At 44.3% G+C, this 16,089-nt stretch overlaps 1 protein-coding gene across 13 annotated transcripts in view; it reads left to right on the forward strand.

Annotated features, from left to right (window-relative positions):
* Positions 1-16,089, forward strand: part of FHIT (fragile histidine triad diadenosine triphosphatase) — a 1,225,929-nt gene that overhangs the window by 1,063,423 nt on the left and 146,417 nt on the right. For all 13 annotated transcript variants that reach the window (XM_066616396.1, XM_066616392.1, XM_066616401.1 and 10 more), the window contains one exon: positions 3,421-3,489. In XM_066616396.1, coding sequence (XP_066472493.1) covers positions 3,421-3,489 — 69 coding nt within the window. The remainder of the gene's footprint in view (positions 1-3,420; positions 3,490-16,089) is intronic.

Consider the following 16,089-nt stretch of genomic DNA (forward strand, 5'->3'; position numbering starts at 1 on the left):
GCCCAAGTTGCGAGTCAAATCCTGAGTAAGTGGCCCTGTGACTTAACTCACAAGTTGTAATGCGTGGCCATTGCCACTGGTTAAAATAAAACACTGCCATTGAAAAATTTTGAGTCTGTCAAGTCATGAGACATTTCAAGAAATGAGTTTCATGCAACGCCCCCTTAAATTAAAAAAAACAAACCACATAAGCCTTCCTCCTTCCCTCAACCCCGTAGCCCCCATCTCTTGGAACCAACCAACTCTGCAGCTGTCATTCTTCTAAACACCAGCTTCCGGATTGTCCACCAGCACTTTCTGCATGGTGTGGAAGTGGCAACACATTCCATGTGTTGCCAGGAAGACACACACATGCACATGGGATAGGGACTTGAGATTGGAACTCATCTCGAGTTCCAACTCATTTTTATAGTCAGTGGCCCCAAATTCTAAGTTGAATTGGGGTCAGCGACATCCATGACTCGAGTCAACCCAAGTTGTCCGCAAACATGTTTTGGGGTAACTCAAGTTGAGTCACAATGAGTTGAGTGCCCATCCCTGCCTAAAACAAAGACATTGCCAGAAAACCTGTTGTTGAATCATTTGTCTGCAGCCATGACTAGCCAAACCCAAAATATAGGCCATACAGGTGGCTGCTTGGACTGCTGGAATTTAAGAGAATTCTCTTCTCCAGGGCAGTTGGATAATAGGATTTGGGTCATCCTGATCTGGGTTAAAGACAAAATAGTTACTACATATTGAACTACATGATGAGGTGCAAAATACTCCTTCATCCCTAAACCGCTTTTTCTGTAAACGGCTTTGTGAACTTTTTGTTGAAAAGCGGTATATAAATACTGTTAATAATAATAATAATAATAATAATAATAATAATAATAATAATAATAATAATCTGGAAGATCTTGTAAAATCAATTATTAGGGTTTTTGTTAAACATGCATAAAAACACCACCTTTTTGGTGTTAATAAAAACACAAAACTTCACATTTGGTGTTCAAGATACTTTCGGGTGGTGGTGGGGGATCCTAAATTCCATGTGGGGCTGCAAAGCCTGATACGGAGGCTCTCAAGTCTGCGCTGGCAAAATAGCTGACGCAGACTTGAGAAGCCCCTTTGTGGGGCTTGGGGCTTTCCCCAGGAGAAGAGGGCTTTCCCTCTTCCCCTTCCTCCGAGGAGAGCAATGGCAGCCCAGGTGGTGCCACAGGATGCAGCTGTAGCCATTTCCACTGCGCCCAGCAGAGCTACTGGGGAAAGGATTGGGTTGATAATCTTTAAACTCTGGGAGGATATGAGCACAGAATGAAGGGGATGGCTTTAATCTGTCTGTTTCCAAGCAGCTTTAGTACAAAATATCAGATTTTGGACACAAATAAGGAAAGATTTTTTTTGTCTGTCTTGTGAATTCCCCGAAAAATTTGACTGGGTACTGCAGGAAACAGAATGATAGACGAACAGAATAATCCCCATTAAGTTCAATGGAACGTACTCCCATTTGTGTCTGAGATTGCAGCCAAATTGGACTGTAATCCATTGTGACATGTTTAAGTCTCCTTAGAGACTATCAACCCAGGCTTCTACAGTAGCCCATACCACGCTATCCTGCTTATTGAAATGCGATTGTACAAATGGATGTTGAGTATTTTTGTTTTGTACTTTTCCCTTTCAAATTCTGGGCAGTCAGCTGTGTGGTGTATTGTCATTTCAGAGAGTTAAGTGAAACGCAGATTGGCAGCTTCTAATGATGCTATAACTTCTGAACATTCTCTCAAAATCTCTGACACACAAGGGAATTTTCCTCTCCTTTCTTCAGTCCTATGGGCTGCCAGCACCATGCGGCAGAGCAGCACTAAAATGGCCACCACTGTGTCCAATGGGGCCAGAGCAGTTGCCGGAGTCTCCTCAGGGAACATCAGTTTTTTAGTTAGTTAACCTTTATTGGCATTATAAATATTACAGCAAACAACTGACAACAAAGTGGAACAATACAACCGTTATCCACTAGACTAGTTCAGGAAAACTAAATAGAGAAAAAAGAAATAGGATCTAGAAAGAAAAGGAGCCAGAAGGGACAACCTTATCCTTTCAATAAAACAGGTGTTAGATGGAAAAAGGTGACTACAAAAATTTTAAAGAAGATTTTATAGAACTAAAGTCCGGCGTTTTTTGTAATGTATAGGCCAGGAAACTAGCCACTGAATACGTCAAGGGAGCAATAGAGTCTTCCAACAACTGGGGAAGGGGTGATACCTGAGGGGGAAAATTAGAAATCCAGGATTCTAGATAAATCCTACGATGAGAATCATGAGAGGGACAAAAAAGCAAAATGTGTAAAAGAGTATCCGGGGTCAGGGAACATCAGTTCTCGTATCCCGTATAGAACTCAGCTGGCCCCAATGGCCCCTCGCATGACCAGAGGGGGCACAGGATTCAGCAGCATATTCTGTTGCTGTTCCCAGCCACCTCCTTGGCCCAATCCGCCCATGGGCCCTCCCTCCCCCAGTTCTGCCCCCTCCCTGCCTTTCCCCAGCATAAAAAGCCTCCCCACCAGTGGGAGGGATACACGCTGCTGGGAGCACTTTGCTGGCATCGTTCTGGCACACAGGGCCAGCACCGACTGCACTTGTCTCTCTGCTGGTGCTGGGTCTCTCCTGCAGTGGCAGGGGAGGGTGGGGAGGGGAATGGGAAGGTCAGGTCCTGTGAGGAGGCAGGATTGGTGGCCCCAGTGCATACCAAATCATATCTTCCATCTTGGGCCTGAAAACCCAACACAAGGCAACTTGGACTTGCACCAGCCATTTTGTGCTTTGGATGCAGCATGATCCGACTAGCCCCGCTGCAACAGTGGAGGTTAGGATTGGACTGCCAATGTATTCATCTTTAAGGTGCCACAGGACTCTTTGTTGGTTACTATAGACCAGGGGTGCCCAAACCCCGGCCCTGGGGCCACTTGCAGCCCTCAGGGAGCCCACAGTCTCCAATGAGACTCTGGCCCTCCGGAGATTTGTTGGAGCCCTCACTGGCCTGACCCAACTGCTCTCAGCATGAGTGTGACCGTTTGAACTCTCACGTGAGCTGTGGGATGAGGGCTGCTTCCACTGATTCTTGTTTCACATCTGTGATGCAGCAGCAGCAGCAAAGGAAAGGCCAGCCTTGCTTTGTGCAAGGCCTTGAGCTATTGCAAGACCTTCATTCATTCATATAAGTTCATCTTTAATATATTCATTTATGTAAACTTATGTAAATTTATTCGAATTTTAAATGTGAATTAATTCTTTTTTTCCTCGGCCCCCAACACACTGTCAGAGAGATGATGCGGCCCTCCTGCCAAAAACTTTGGACACCCCTGCTATAGACTAACATGGCTTTTTCTCTGGAAATTATTGTGTGTATGCCTAATTTTCTATCTTTGTTTCCTTTTAGCATGTGCACGTCCATATACTTCCAAGGAAGGCTGGAGATTTTAGCAGAAATGACAGCATCTACGATGAGGTATGTCTGAGCAAAACAAACAAACCCTTATTGTTTGATTATCGAATCTGTTATTCTTGTCTTCAGCATAAATTAATAAGAAATTGTCCCAGATAAAGTGCAATCTTTAAATATGAGTGCTGGCCAATTTTGATGGGATGAAATCCTTCATTAAAATCGATGGGAGTTCTGGTAATGGATATTTTCTTAACATTTTTTTTTAAGAATGTATATGTTTAACCATGAATAGCTGCTTCTGGGGTGGGGTATATGGTTTCGAAAAACTACTGGTAAATCCTCCTTACCAACTCAAATGTCCATTTTGAACCTACTTCATTGACATAACTAAAGTGTGTATTATAAAAGGGTCTGAGATGGGTATTTAAACTCTAGCAGCTGTCCCTGGAAGACTGCTTCACCCTTTGGAATACAGAAATCTTGACTACAGATAACCAGCTGGAGAGTTCCCTAAAAGCATGCTACTTTCACTGCACCTCTTCCCAGTTGAGGACCTCCTACCACCTTAGCACATGTTTTCCATACCTGTGAACCCCCTGCTGCATGGCGATGTTAATGTTAGTGTAGAGCCTGATCCCAAGGAGGGGTTGCATTGCACATCAAAATAGCCTCCTGGCCCCTTGACTAATGACCAAATAATATATGTTGGCCATTCTTGATCTAGACAAATTATGGAGATCTGTGCAAACATTTGCTGTCATTTTACCTTCAAAATGGCTCTCATTTTCAAAGGAGACCAAGTACAAAATCTAACGTCATTACTATTGCTGAGCGTGTCTGTATTATACATGGAGGTAAAGCTCATCCCAAGTATGAATTATTCAGTGTAAAACTTTTAAACCGACAATGGTATTCAGCATGCAACGTCCTCTTCTTTCCCTCTGACATTCAGAGACACAGCAAGAAAATCACTTAGGGGAAGATATTTTGACTTAGCGATCTCATTCAGCGCATTATGCTAAATCATGTTGGCTGCACAGGAATACCTATTCGGAATCATTTTCAATTTTTTTTTTTGGGGGGGGGGGATGGAGGAAGTGGCTTGGAATACGACTGAGCAGCTTTCTGACTTCCACTGCAGTCAGGCCTAACTGGTGAACAGAAGTACATTCCTGAGCTCATTTCTAAATGCTGGAAATGGTGGTATCATAGCTTGCATGAACTTTAATTCCCATTCACCATTGGCACTGAAGCCATCTCTCCTTGGAAATAGTTTTCATGAGGGGGAGGATCAGAAAAGCAAATCCTTTTCTTTTCTATCTCCCCAATAGCGTTTCAATAGCACAGTGGTTTACAGTTGCAAGCAGTGCCCATTGAGGGGGTGCAGGGGGTAAATTATACCTGGGCCCAGGGTCAAATAGGGGGCCCAGGAGCCAAAGGAGGGTGCCCCAAAACTTTCTTGGATCTTAGATTTTTCCAATCTCACCAGAGCCCATGAGAAAGTGCTGCAGGGGGTACATACACTTGCAGTGGGTACAGGGGGTACACTTGGACCCAGGGTCAAAAAGGGGGCCTGGGAACCAAAGGGAGATGGAAATTTCCTGGCATCTCAGAAAATATTTGCCTATATTGTGTGAAGACTTGCATTTACATTCTGTGTAAGCTCATGTAGTCTTATGTTGTAATTTATAGGAAGTGTGATTCAATTATTGTATGAAATTATGTTTCTGTGGTGATGGGAAGGGGCCTAAAAGAAACTTTCTACCCCAAAAGGGGCCCAAAAGCTATTTGGTACCCCTGATAAAATTCCTCTTAGAGGCCCTGAATGTCAGTTTTTGTAATGTAATGAATTTTTTTTTTAATGTGGAGAACTGTACATTGTGAAATCTGCACCATTTCACTGAGCCGTTACTGAAGAAACTTGAAGATTCTCAACAGCTGTTCCTCAAATCACTTGCTGCAATGAATGAATGGTAACATGCTGGGGAGACTTATTTATGTTTATTACTATGATTTTTATGCCTGCCTTTCTACAATAAAATGGCACTTAAGGAGAAAACAGGTCAGGCAGTAAATTGCTATACTGGTAATGAAACTAGTAGTACAGAGGTTTCAGTGCTATAGGGTGGAGGGTAGCCTGCTCCCAGTTCCAAACATCATGACTCCTAATTGGATTTTTACCATATTGCCCACCAGGCTGTTTAAGTTTCAGTGAATGGGGAAACTTTAGAGTTACAGTATAATATTTAAGGGAATTTCATCAAAATTCAGTGGCTAACTAGTACCATAAAAACCTTCAGATTATCCAAACATCTCAAACACACACATAACATTGACAAATATGTAATTAAGGCTACAATCCTAGCCACACTTTCCTGGGAGTAAGCCCCATTGACTAACTTCTGAGTAGACATGCATAAGCTTGGGCTCCAACAGAATTAAAACAGATAATTAATGTGACTGACAAACCACGTGACATGTAGCAGAATTAATATGATCGGACATTATTTCTTAGCACTTCACCTTGTGCATCATTGCACTTGTGCAGAATAATGGGGTTGATACAGCTTGGAGTCCTGGGTCCCAATAACTTTGATGCATATACTTACTATGTGATACTTGGATGCATGCACTCAGATATTACCTACATTTTTGGGTTCCTACAATTATACAACCTAAAATGAAAAATAATCATATCAAAAGGCACACAAATTCATTTATCATATGACAAAAATCAAGTCAATGTGAAATTTTAGAAATTCATTTCTTTGGAATTGCAAAAAAAAAAGATCTCAATACATCTTTTCCCCAAAAAATGGTCATTTCCACATAGGCAAGCCGCATAGGGAAGCCCATAGGCAATGACAACAACAAGTAAATTTTAAATTTGCTGATTAGAGTGTTTGTTCTCATGATATTTATTTTTAGTGTACTTTATTTAAAGATCTAGCTCAGTGGTTCTCAAACTGGGGCGTCATGACGCCCCAGCCTGAGAGCCATGGCCTCTGCCCCCTTATGGGTGGGGGGAAGAGGAAGGCAGCGATGTGATCCCCAGGATTGTGTCGCTAAAGGGAGATGGAGGGGGCTGTTTTTACTTACAGAGGGCTGCTGTACCATCCAGAAGTTACTGGGAGCCCTGCGCAGCCCTCCACAGAGCTGCCCAAATGTTAGAATGTTGAAAAAAGTCATCAGAAACCATTTCCAGTTTCGTGATCACAACCAGGAAGTGGTTTTTGATCACTTTTTTCAAGATTCTAATACACAGGGAGCCCTGTGGAGGGCGGTGTGGGGCTCTCTGCAACCCCTGGATGGTGCAACAGCCCGCGGTAAATAAAAGCACCTCCCTTCCGCCCTGTTAGCAACATGATCCTGGGGATTGCATCTCTGTCTTCGCCCCCTCCCCTGCAAAGATGTATCTCTGGAGGATTACTCCCAAGAAGTTGGAAAAACTCTGGTCTAGCTCCTTTCATCCCACACTTGTCAGAAGAGTGTTCTCAGTATATGCATGTTTACTCAGAAGCAAGCACCACTGCATTCAATAGAACTTACTCCCAAGTAAACGTGCAGAGGTTTGTAAGTTTAATATAGTGTGAGCAACATACTGTCTCTCCGGTAGCCTGTGGGAAAGACGCTAGCCTAGACATTAGGGGGAAAAATTAATCACAATTTTGCAACTTTCCTTTTACTGAGCCTGATCATTCTGGTAGGATAATAAACTTTTGAAAATGTTTCAAAAGCAGTGCTTGAGCGCTCTTTCTGAAGACCTCACCCCTCCCACTTCCGGAGAAGTCTCGGCGCTCTACTCCTGTATACATTGTTTCAATCGTGCTCCATAAATATTTTGTGTAGCTCTGTTGCTTGGGAACTTCGCCAAATTGGTTACGGTTGTCATCTCCGTAAGGTTCCGTCGTTTCCATATTAATTTGTGCCTGCTCTCGTGTCAGATGTTTCTATCGCATTGCAATACCTATTCTGCTCAGGAAAGTGGGGTTGCCTAAGGGCCTGTATTGGTCCTAGGATTGGCCCCCGGTCTTGGATCTGGTGCTCTGGGAACCCAGATTATACTATCTTGCCAAGTATACCTTCCTGAAATTCTGAATAGCTGCAGTTGACTCAGGTTGTTTTAGGATTCTTGTGGTAAGTGAAAGTCATTCTTCTGCAGCGTCTATGGATTTTCCCAGCAATTCTGAAGAATCCTTCAGAAGGCTGTGTAGCCACGCTTCCTATCTGTCGGTAATGCCGCGTAAAGTAGCCCTCTGTAAGTCTCCCCGTTCTTCCATTCTCAGCCATGCCTCATTGATCCCAGGACATGCATACATATATGGAGTTATAGGAAGAGATATATACACATATTATTCCTTCAGCCCTGCCACACTCAGTGCTTTTGAAAAGGAACCAGAATCTTCAAATTTGCAGGCAGAGGTGTTAGGTGCAGAAAAGGGTTCAAAAGCTCATTCGCTTCTCTGAGGTGTATCCAAATTATGCGTGCTGCCTGCATCTGAAAATGGAATCAGCTGGAGACGTGCTTTTTGATGAGGTTCTTTGTCGGTTCTTGCAGGCCTAAGCTGTAAATACGGTGAGATGATCCTTTCGTACAGTGTTTTGCCACTGCCTGAATAGGTAATGTACTGGGAACTTCTTGCGCCTGCACTTCGGCACAATATATTAGTGTCATCACAGGCTCCAATATTTTAATGCAGGTTATCTGAGATAAATTGGACTTTCAGAGAGAGGGCTCATCAGTTTCTCAGTGGGCCATGAGTTCCCTCTTATTGCATAGTGGTGCCAGTAACATACATACAAAGCTTAACTAGAAGCACCGCAGCAACAAAGATACCAGTCACGTGGCTTATTTACATCCAACTGTAATTCTTAGCATCCAACAGTAATACTACACAAGAGGGCCTCTGAGGTGAATTTTATCAGGGGGTATAGTATCTTTTGGGTCCTTTCCCTTCTCCATTGGATCATAATTCCACATGATCATTGGATCCTAATTTCTACAATTTACAATATATAAAACTATGTAGGCTTCCACAATGTGAATGCTAGTCTTCATACAGTATAAGCTAACATTTTCTGAGATTTCAGGAAATTTCCACCTCTCCTTCTTTGACTCCCCGGGCCATCTTTCGACCCCTGGACCCAGATATGCTGTACTCCCTGAACTCACCTCTCATGGGCCCTGCCACATAACATAATTTCAGGAAACTATATGAAGCAAGGAATCTCATGGATGGGAGATAGGTAAACAGTTGTACTATTTGGGCTCAGGCAATACTTGCTTGGTATTGGCAACCTTCAGTCTCGAAAGACTATGGTATCGCGCTTGCTTATATTATTGTATTTCAATTCAGACTTCTTTCCATCACAGAGGCTAAGACAACATGCAGGTGGTACCAAGATGGTCTCGCATCCAGGCTCAGACCAGGCCCAGACATCCTTAGCTTCAGCAAGGTAGAGCTGGCACAATGTGGTATGTGGTGATACATAGATTTAGTAACTGACAGGAAAGACACATTAGTTATCACAGGGCATAAGTGGTTGTTTTAGGTGGCAGGCACTGTATTAGGATCCTGGAGAGAATACAGTGAGTTCTGGAGGGTCATCTGAAGCTAGCTAGCAAGGTCTAGGCTGGACAGCATGTAGCTTAGCACAGAGTTTCTCAGACTGTGAGTTGTGACATGATGTCTGGTGAGTCTTGGGTTGGGCCTTTTCACCTGCCCTTTTGTCCGGTTGGCTCCAAATTGGAGATCTCCAGATGCAATAGGAGGCTGCAGGGGGCCTCTGCAGGCCTCCAGAAATTCACTTCCAGTTTACTTCTGGATGCTTCCAGAAGCCTGTGGAGGTTTGGTGCCAGAGGAAGTGAGTCATGGAGCTCTCCTCTGCAGAATAGGTGGGTCGGGGGGGGTGTAGTTTGAGAATCCCTGGTCTACAGTAGTCTGTTGAGGGATGAAATATAGCTACAGAGAGATGGTTTCTTGGTATCGCTTCCCTGAGAAGGTTAGCTCTCAGGGAAAGGAGCGCTTCATTTCTGAGTTTCATTCTCCAGGAACATTGTTAGGTTTCCTGATATCCCAGTAGTTACTTTTGGGACTGGTGTGGTGATGAAATCAGGATCCCAGGAGTTGAGGGTATTTCTATGGAGTCATGACTGAAAACACTGGCAAGGAGATGTTCTTGGAAGGAGGTGATGGAAGAAACTTTGATGCCTCCCCTCCCTCATCCTCTTCTGTAGAAGTCTCTGCAGGAGACAGTGCCCCAAGTGCCACTTTTAGAGACAATACAAACCAAGGGCCACCAACAATAAGGGTCCTTGGTTTTCCACGGCCTCTCCTGTGCGGTTGAGTTTGTCGTCACCAAATCTAGGGCTGAGGCCATGGCATTCTCCTCCATTGGGTTGGCAGGCCATTGTCACGGTCAGTGTTAAGCAGGCGGGACCGATTCCTTCCAGAAATTGTAGAATGATGTGTATTTAAGGATAGGCACAATGAATGAAGGGCTATCGCTTTCAGGTAATTTTGCACTCATACTCTGTCTCTCCTCTTTCCACCCCTTTTCCAAAGCAAAGAAGATAAAGGAAACTTTGGAGAACAGATAATCCATGAGTGCTTTTCTTTAGACAAAGCTTGGTGACTGTACAACAGGCCAATGGATTAAATAATTGGGAACTCAGACCTTGCCACTATTAGTAATAGCTTCGAGAGCTGAGAGGGCAGGATAATTGTGGGAGAGTGGCTATAAAGAACCCAATCACAGGAAATTAAAATGAATCAGCTATATAAGTCACAGCTGTTTCTAAATTGCTGGTAGGTTTTATTCCCCCCCTTCTTCCAAAAGACTCCCTCCCTATTATTTTTCTGTTAAACTAATTATTTTGTATTGATTTTCTTCTGCGGGAAATATTGCCAACATGACCCGGAGTGCAGTGTGCTATGGTTTGATCTCCTGTAACTTTAAGAATATGAAAACTGCTGCTGCTTTCTGAAAACAGGCAAAGCCTATAAGAGGACAGAGGAAAATGGACAGGATGTCTATGGCCCCCCAAGAGGTTCACTTCACGCCTATGCCTGGCCAGGGTCCTGAGGTCACTCCCATGTCAAAGGAAGCCGTGTGCCTCCACTCTTGTTAGTTGCTACTGTTTTTTTCCCACAGGACAGTTGTGCCTTCTGCAGGTAAATAACAGGCAGATATTCAACAGGGGCAGCATTTTCCATTAAGATACTTCCTTGCTGAGAACTCAAACTGAACTGGAATGATACGCCTTTTTATTTTCTGCGATCATGGGGCAATTAAGGGTTCAGGAAAACAAGCAAGCAAGCAGAAAAAGACATCCTTTTCTTTCCTCCCCCCCTCACAGTTTGACCTGACTGCTGTGCTTGCCATTCCAGATGCGAATTGTTCCATGAAGCATTTTGACATGAGGCCTGTCCTAACATTACGGCCTAATTAATAGGGAGCTACACCATGGAGGGAATTTACAAGGCACAGAGCAAATGTTAGGAGGAGAACTCGAACTGCCACTAATGGAAGTGTTTTTCCCTTGACTCAAAACAGCTGCGGTATGTGTAAGATCAACAGCGGGACTATGGCCAGGAAAAAGGTTTCATGACCACAGTCCCAGTGTTGATCTTATTGCTGTGCAGTCCCAGTGTTGAGCTTAATGCTCCCTTCCCCTCCACCGAGGTCCTGATCTGTGGAGACCCTGATCTGCGCGCTGTTTACTATAAAGACAGCCAACGCAGAAGTGCTAAACATGTTTTTGGACCCTTAGTTGCAGGGTCGAAAGGAAATAGCACACCAAGCAGTTCATGGCAAGGCTTACCAGATGACTGAACTCTCATGGCAGGATCTATGAAAAATCTGTATTTTTTCACATTATGCCAGCCTTCCTCCAAGAAGCGCAGGGTGGCGTATATAGTTCCTCCCTTCCTTTAGTCCTCACAACAACCTTGCGAGGTAGGTGAGGCTGAGATAGTGGACTGGACATAGGGTTAGCTGTGTTTTTGGAAAGGTTCAGATTTGGGCCTCGGTAGTTCATGCGCATGGCAAACGTCAGTCCATTGCATGAAGGTGCTGTCAAGGTGAACCCCATACTGTCCTTTACCATAACTTAGCATCTCTCACTTCCAGGTATCAAAAGAGGCCTTTGTCTTTCTGCCTTTGGGGGTTCAGCAGTGTGAGTTGTTTTGCGTGTATTTAAATGAAGCCCTCTGCCAGTGTTTTCAGAATGTACATTTGTGCACAAAACCCAAGCCGGCTTTATCTTAAGAAGCTTTTTTCAGGGGGAGCCCCTGGAGTCCTAGAACAACCTCCAGCACAGGCAAGGTAAAAAAAAAAAGGCCCGTGAGACACACTGCTATCATTAATCCCTTTATCAGCAATTTGTCTTTGGTCAGGGGCTCCTTGTTGCTAACTCCTTTGCCAATGAATTGTCATCAAGGACATGCAACCGAAAGCTAAACAAAGTAAACAGCCGGGGCCAGTTAGCTCCTTTGCAGAGAAGTGGAGAGGCCCTTTTTCTCTGTTAAAAGACGAAGGGTAAGCAATCACTTAAGAACCAACATTTTGCATCTTGGAGAGAGGCAAAAAAAAGGTTTGTCACAAGCACTCTCTGAGCCAGGCCACTCAGAAGCAAAAGCAAGCCGAACTCCAGAGAAGCAGCACAGCGGAAAAAGCACTGATGGAGGTGACAGATGGTCTAGCTTCATGATGACATCATTGATGGCAAGTGAAGGTAATTTGAGAATCAACCAAGGGCAAGTGATGACCATTTAAATGAATGAGAGCACAATCCTGAGTGCTCTCTGGGTTTGCACCGGCCCAGTACTGTTGCAAACGTGCCAGAATTGGCTAGGTAAGGGTGCGCACCGGCCTGTGGAGGTTGTATCTAACCTCTTTGCCACCCGAAAGATGTAAGGTTGCGCTGGCTGAACCTCCCCAGTATGGGGAGGTTGAGGAGGGCAAGGGGAGGGCGGAATGAAGATATTTCAGGTGGGGGAGGGCAGGTGGCAGGTGGGCCAGTGAGCATACCAGCCTGGGTGTGTGTGTGGGACCAGACACAGGCACTTAGACTGGATTCTAGCTCCCATTCTTGGCCAGATCAGCCCAACCTAAGCTGCTTGGATTAGTGTCAGCGATTTTGCTGGCGCAAATTTAAGTAGTCCCATAGGGCTGGCTGCGGCACAATACGGGGTAAGGGGAGTTCATTCCCCTTACTCCAACTTGTGCAGCAGCCAGCCCCAGCCCTGCTCTGGATACAGGGCAGGCCAGCTGGCCTGACCGTTCCGGCACAGGTTAAGATTAGGCTGCCTGAGTATACTTTGGTGAAGAGTGACAAAGAAATTTAGAAAATGCAAAAACAAGTGAATAAGTATTTCTATTTTACCTTTCTCTGTTTTTACACAGAACTCAAGGTGGTTTATGTAGGCAGGTTATTCATAAACCCCATTTTATTCAAATAGGTTTTGGGGGCGCAATTATTTATTCTATGAGAGGAATTCACAGGACTCTCAAATTCACCAGCTTCATCCTTGGTTGATTCTCAAACTGTTATCCATCTCTAGCTGACTTCTATGTATTCCACACACTCTCACAGTGCCTTTGTGAGGTCCATCAGCGGTTTCCTGGTCTCCCTTCCAAGGCAAAAACCCAGGCTGATCCTGCTTAGCTTACATAAGAACAGCCCCCCTGAATAAGGCCATAGGCTCATCTAGTCCAGACATTTTGTATGTCTCAATCATGTCCCCCCTCAGGTGCCTTTTTTCTAGACTGAGGGGGCCCAAACGCTGTAACCTTTCCTCATAAGGAAGGTACCCCAGCCCAGTAATCATTTTAGTCACTCTCTTTTGCACCTTTTCCATTTCCACTATGGCATGGCACCAGCTCAACCTTTAGACGACACCTCCTGCATGAACATGAGTTTCAGTTCAGTCCTATTTGTCAATATGGCTTCAATCCCCTTGTTTACAGAACAACTTTCTGTTACTGATGCTGCACCCCATAGCCCTGTTACCCTTTTTCCCTTGAAGAGCATTTATCTACATTGACAAATTGTCTCCTTGGGTCGAGATCTTCCCTGTGATGACGGATGTCTCCTTTAGGGAGAACATTTGTCACTACAAGTGTAGAGTCTCCACAAGGAGAACAGGAGTTGGAACTATGGAGTGTGGCAAGGGGCACCAGCACAATCCCAGCATTCTGTGAGCATGAAGAGCCTCCATGTTTACTGAACATCCAAAGATGGCTCATAGCTTTCTCTGCCTTTACTTGTACCAGAAGGCATGGCTTGGCTCACTTGCATGAGTCACCACAAGCTATTTGCATAGATTGAATGCTAAATTGAATGCTAGATTAAAAAAGAACAGGGTTTCTCTTTGACCTTCCACTTTGATCTCTATTTTTTATTTTGATGTGAAGCCTGTCCCATTACACAAATCCAGGAGGCACAGTATATTCTTCACACATGGTTATTTAATGGAACATACCCAATCACAGCCTCCAGGGGGAATCAAACCAAACCTGAATCCATAGTTTGTCACCCAAGCCTGTTGATGGAGGTGTAAGGATCTGCAGCTATATAATTATGTCTCAGTAGGTGCATTTGTGGAAAGTGGTGATGATGGGACAAATCACTGAGCCTCCATGTTCAGAACAGAATGCCACTGAATAACAGGTGCTAGGGCCTAATTATGGGGCAGGGCTGTTCTTTGTAGCTTACCTTTGCGGAAGCATTTGAATGACCACTCTTAGAAAACACACTGCTGGAATGAATGGTCTGATCCTGCAGGGCTCTTCTTATGACCTCAAATGAATCCCTGAAGGGTGACATTGGATGTAGTACCACAATGCAGGTAGTTTCGATACATTGAGAATGAACTAAATAATCTGTTGCCCTCTAGCAGACCAGACCTATACTTAAGTGGGGGGGGGGGGGACAGAAAAAAAGGACGGAAGAGAAGCTAATTACCAAGCCAGTCTCTTAATGCTTATTTTAATCATACTGACTACCCCTTCTTGGCAGACACAGTCATTAGACAGCAGAGGCAGGAGGTAAGCGATCACAGCAAAATGGTGATGATGCTGGGAATTGGGCTCGGGAGTGCAATTTGACTTGTCAGTTTATATAGACATAAAGCTTCATTGTTGTGCACAGATACAACTGGCTTTTTAAGAGTCTATTTCCCTCCTGATGATGTGGAAATCTGCTAGGTCGTCACTTGCCTCCCAGCCTAAATCCCTCACATTCATGGTTTTGGTTTTTCGTTTGTTTGTTTTAGTAAAATGTGCACAGGGTGCACAATATCCCACGCATTGCTGTCGCTACCCAAAATGGCTCCAGTGACGCGTGGGAGGGGCCGCTTACACGGCTTGTTGCGACACTTGCTGTGCTTAGTGCACCACCCCCACTCTAGCTGTGCCACTGGAGCTGGCCATAGAGAAAGCCTGTTAGTTATATAGCTAAGCAGGGTCAGGCCTGGTTAGTACTTGGATGGGAGACTGCCTGAGAATTCCGGGTGCTGTAGGCTTCTACCATAGTCTTTCGAGACTGAAGGTTGCCAACCAACCATATCCCTCTGGAGAGATGTTGGATTCCCAAGCTCATCAGAGCTTGTATAACCCATAATTTCCACTGCCTTGGCCATTCATTAGATCAGCTTGGGGAGCAGGAATACACAAAACTCCTGGGACATTTCACTGTGGTGGCACAGTGAGGCCTGTCTCTTGACCTGCTTAGACCAACTGTCTTTTGGTTCCTCCCTCCCAGTGCTATCTCCATCATGAGCCAGTGACTTGGCATGTGCTCATGGCATGTGAACACTCATGGCATGTACTTATCCTGGCCCTTCCTCTCAAGTAAGGAGCGCGTTTCCATAATTATGTAGACCTTGTATACAATCTCCAGATTTTAGAGGTAGCCAGAGAAAAGGGGGTGGCAACAGGATACAAGTATCTTTTTATCTTGTGTGCTCCCAGAGATATCTGGTGGGACACTGTGAGATACAGCAGTGGTTCCCAACATTTTTTCACTTGCATACCCCTTGGCAGCCTATTCCCATCAATTATACCCCTTGTATTAGCAAAATGTTTGTAATTCATATAGTTGCTATTTCAAATTTATGTGTTTTCAACTACTGTTCATATCTGATAATTGATAGAGATTTCAGAGGGTTAACTTGTCTTCTCTTGTTAAGAAAAATAACTGAAATAGGAGCCAAGAAAAACACTGGTGTTTCCCGTAAAAAGATAAGAGATCATGTTATATCAAAGTGACCTAAAGAGATCATTATTGACAGAACATGTAGAATTCCAAGAACTTGTGTAACCAGAGTTGTGGACCAAGAACATTTGTTTTCAGAGCAAACTGACCTCCTAGTTAAAGCTAGAACCATGCAGTGTCAATATATGCCAAATAAGGAGGTGGAAGTGTGTCACATGGTTGTCTTGTTCATCTCAGGTTATTTAATGTGAAGTTCTGGGTGTGGTGCTCTGAGAAGCAAGGTGAGAAGGAAGGAGTGCACATCTGTATCCAAATTGAACTGATTTGGCTTGTAACTATGTAAATAAAACCTCCAAAAGATTTTAAAGAGTCTGTGGCTGTTCAGCATTGCGTCAATGCCAAGAATCTGGAAATCTTTCTATCAACAATAACCACAACAACAG

The sequence above is a fragment of the Tiliqua scincoides genome, chromosome 2, assembly GCF_035046505.1.
Source record: "Tiliqua scincoides isolate rTilSci1 chromosome 2, rTilSci1.hap2, whole genome shotgun sequence".
Lineage (NCBI taxonomy): Eukaryota > Metazoa > Chordata > Lepidosauria > Squamata > Scincidae > Tiliqua > Tiliqua scincoides.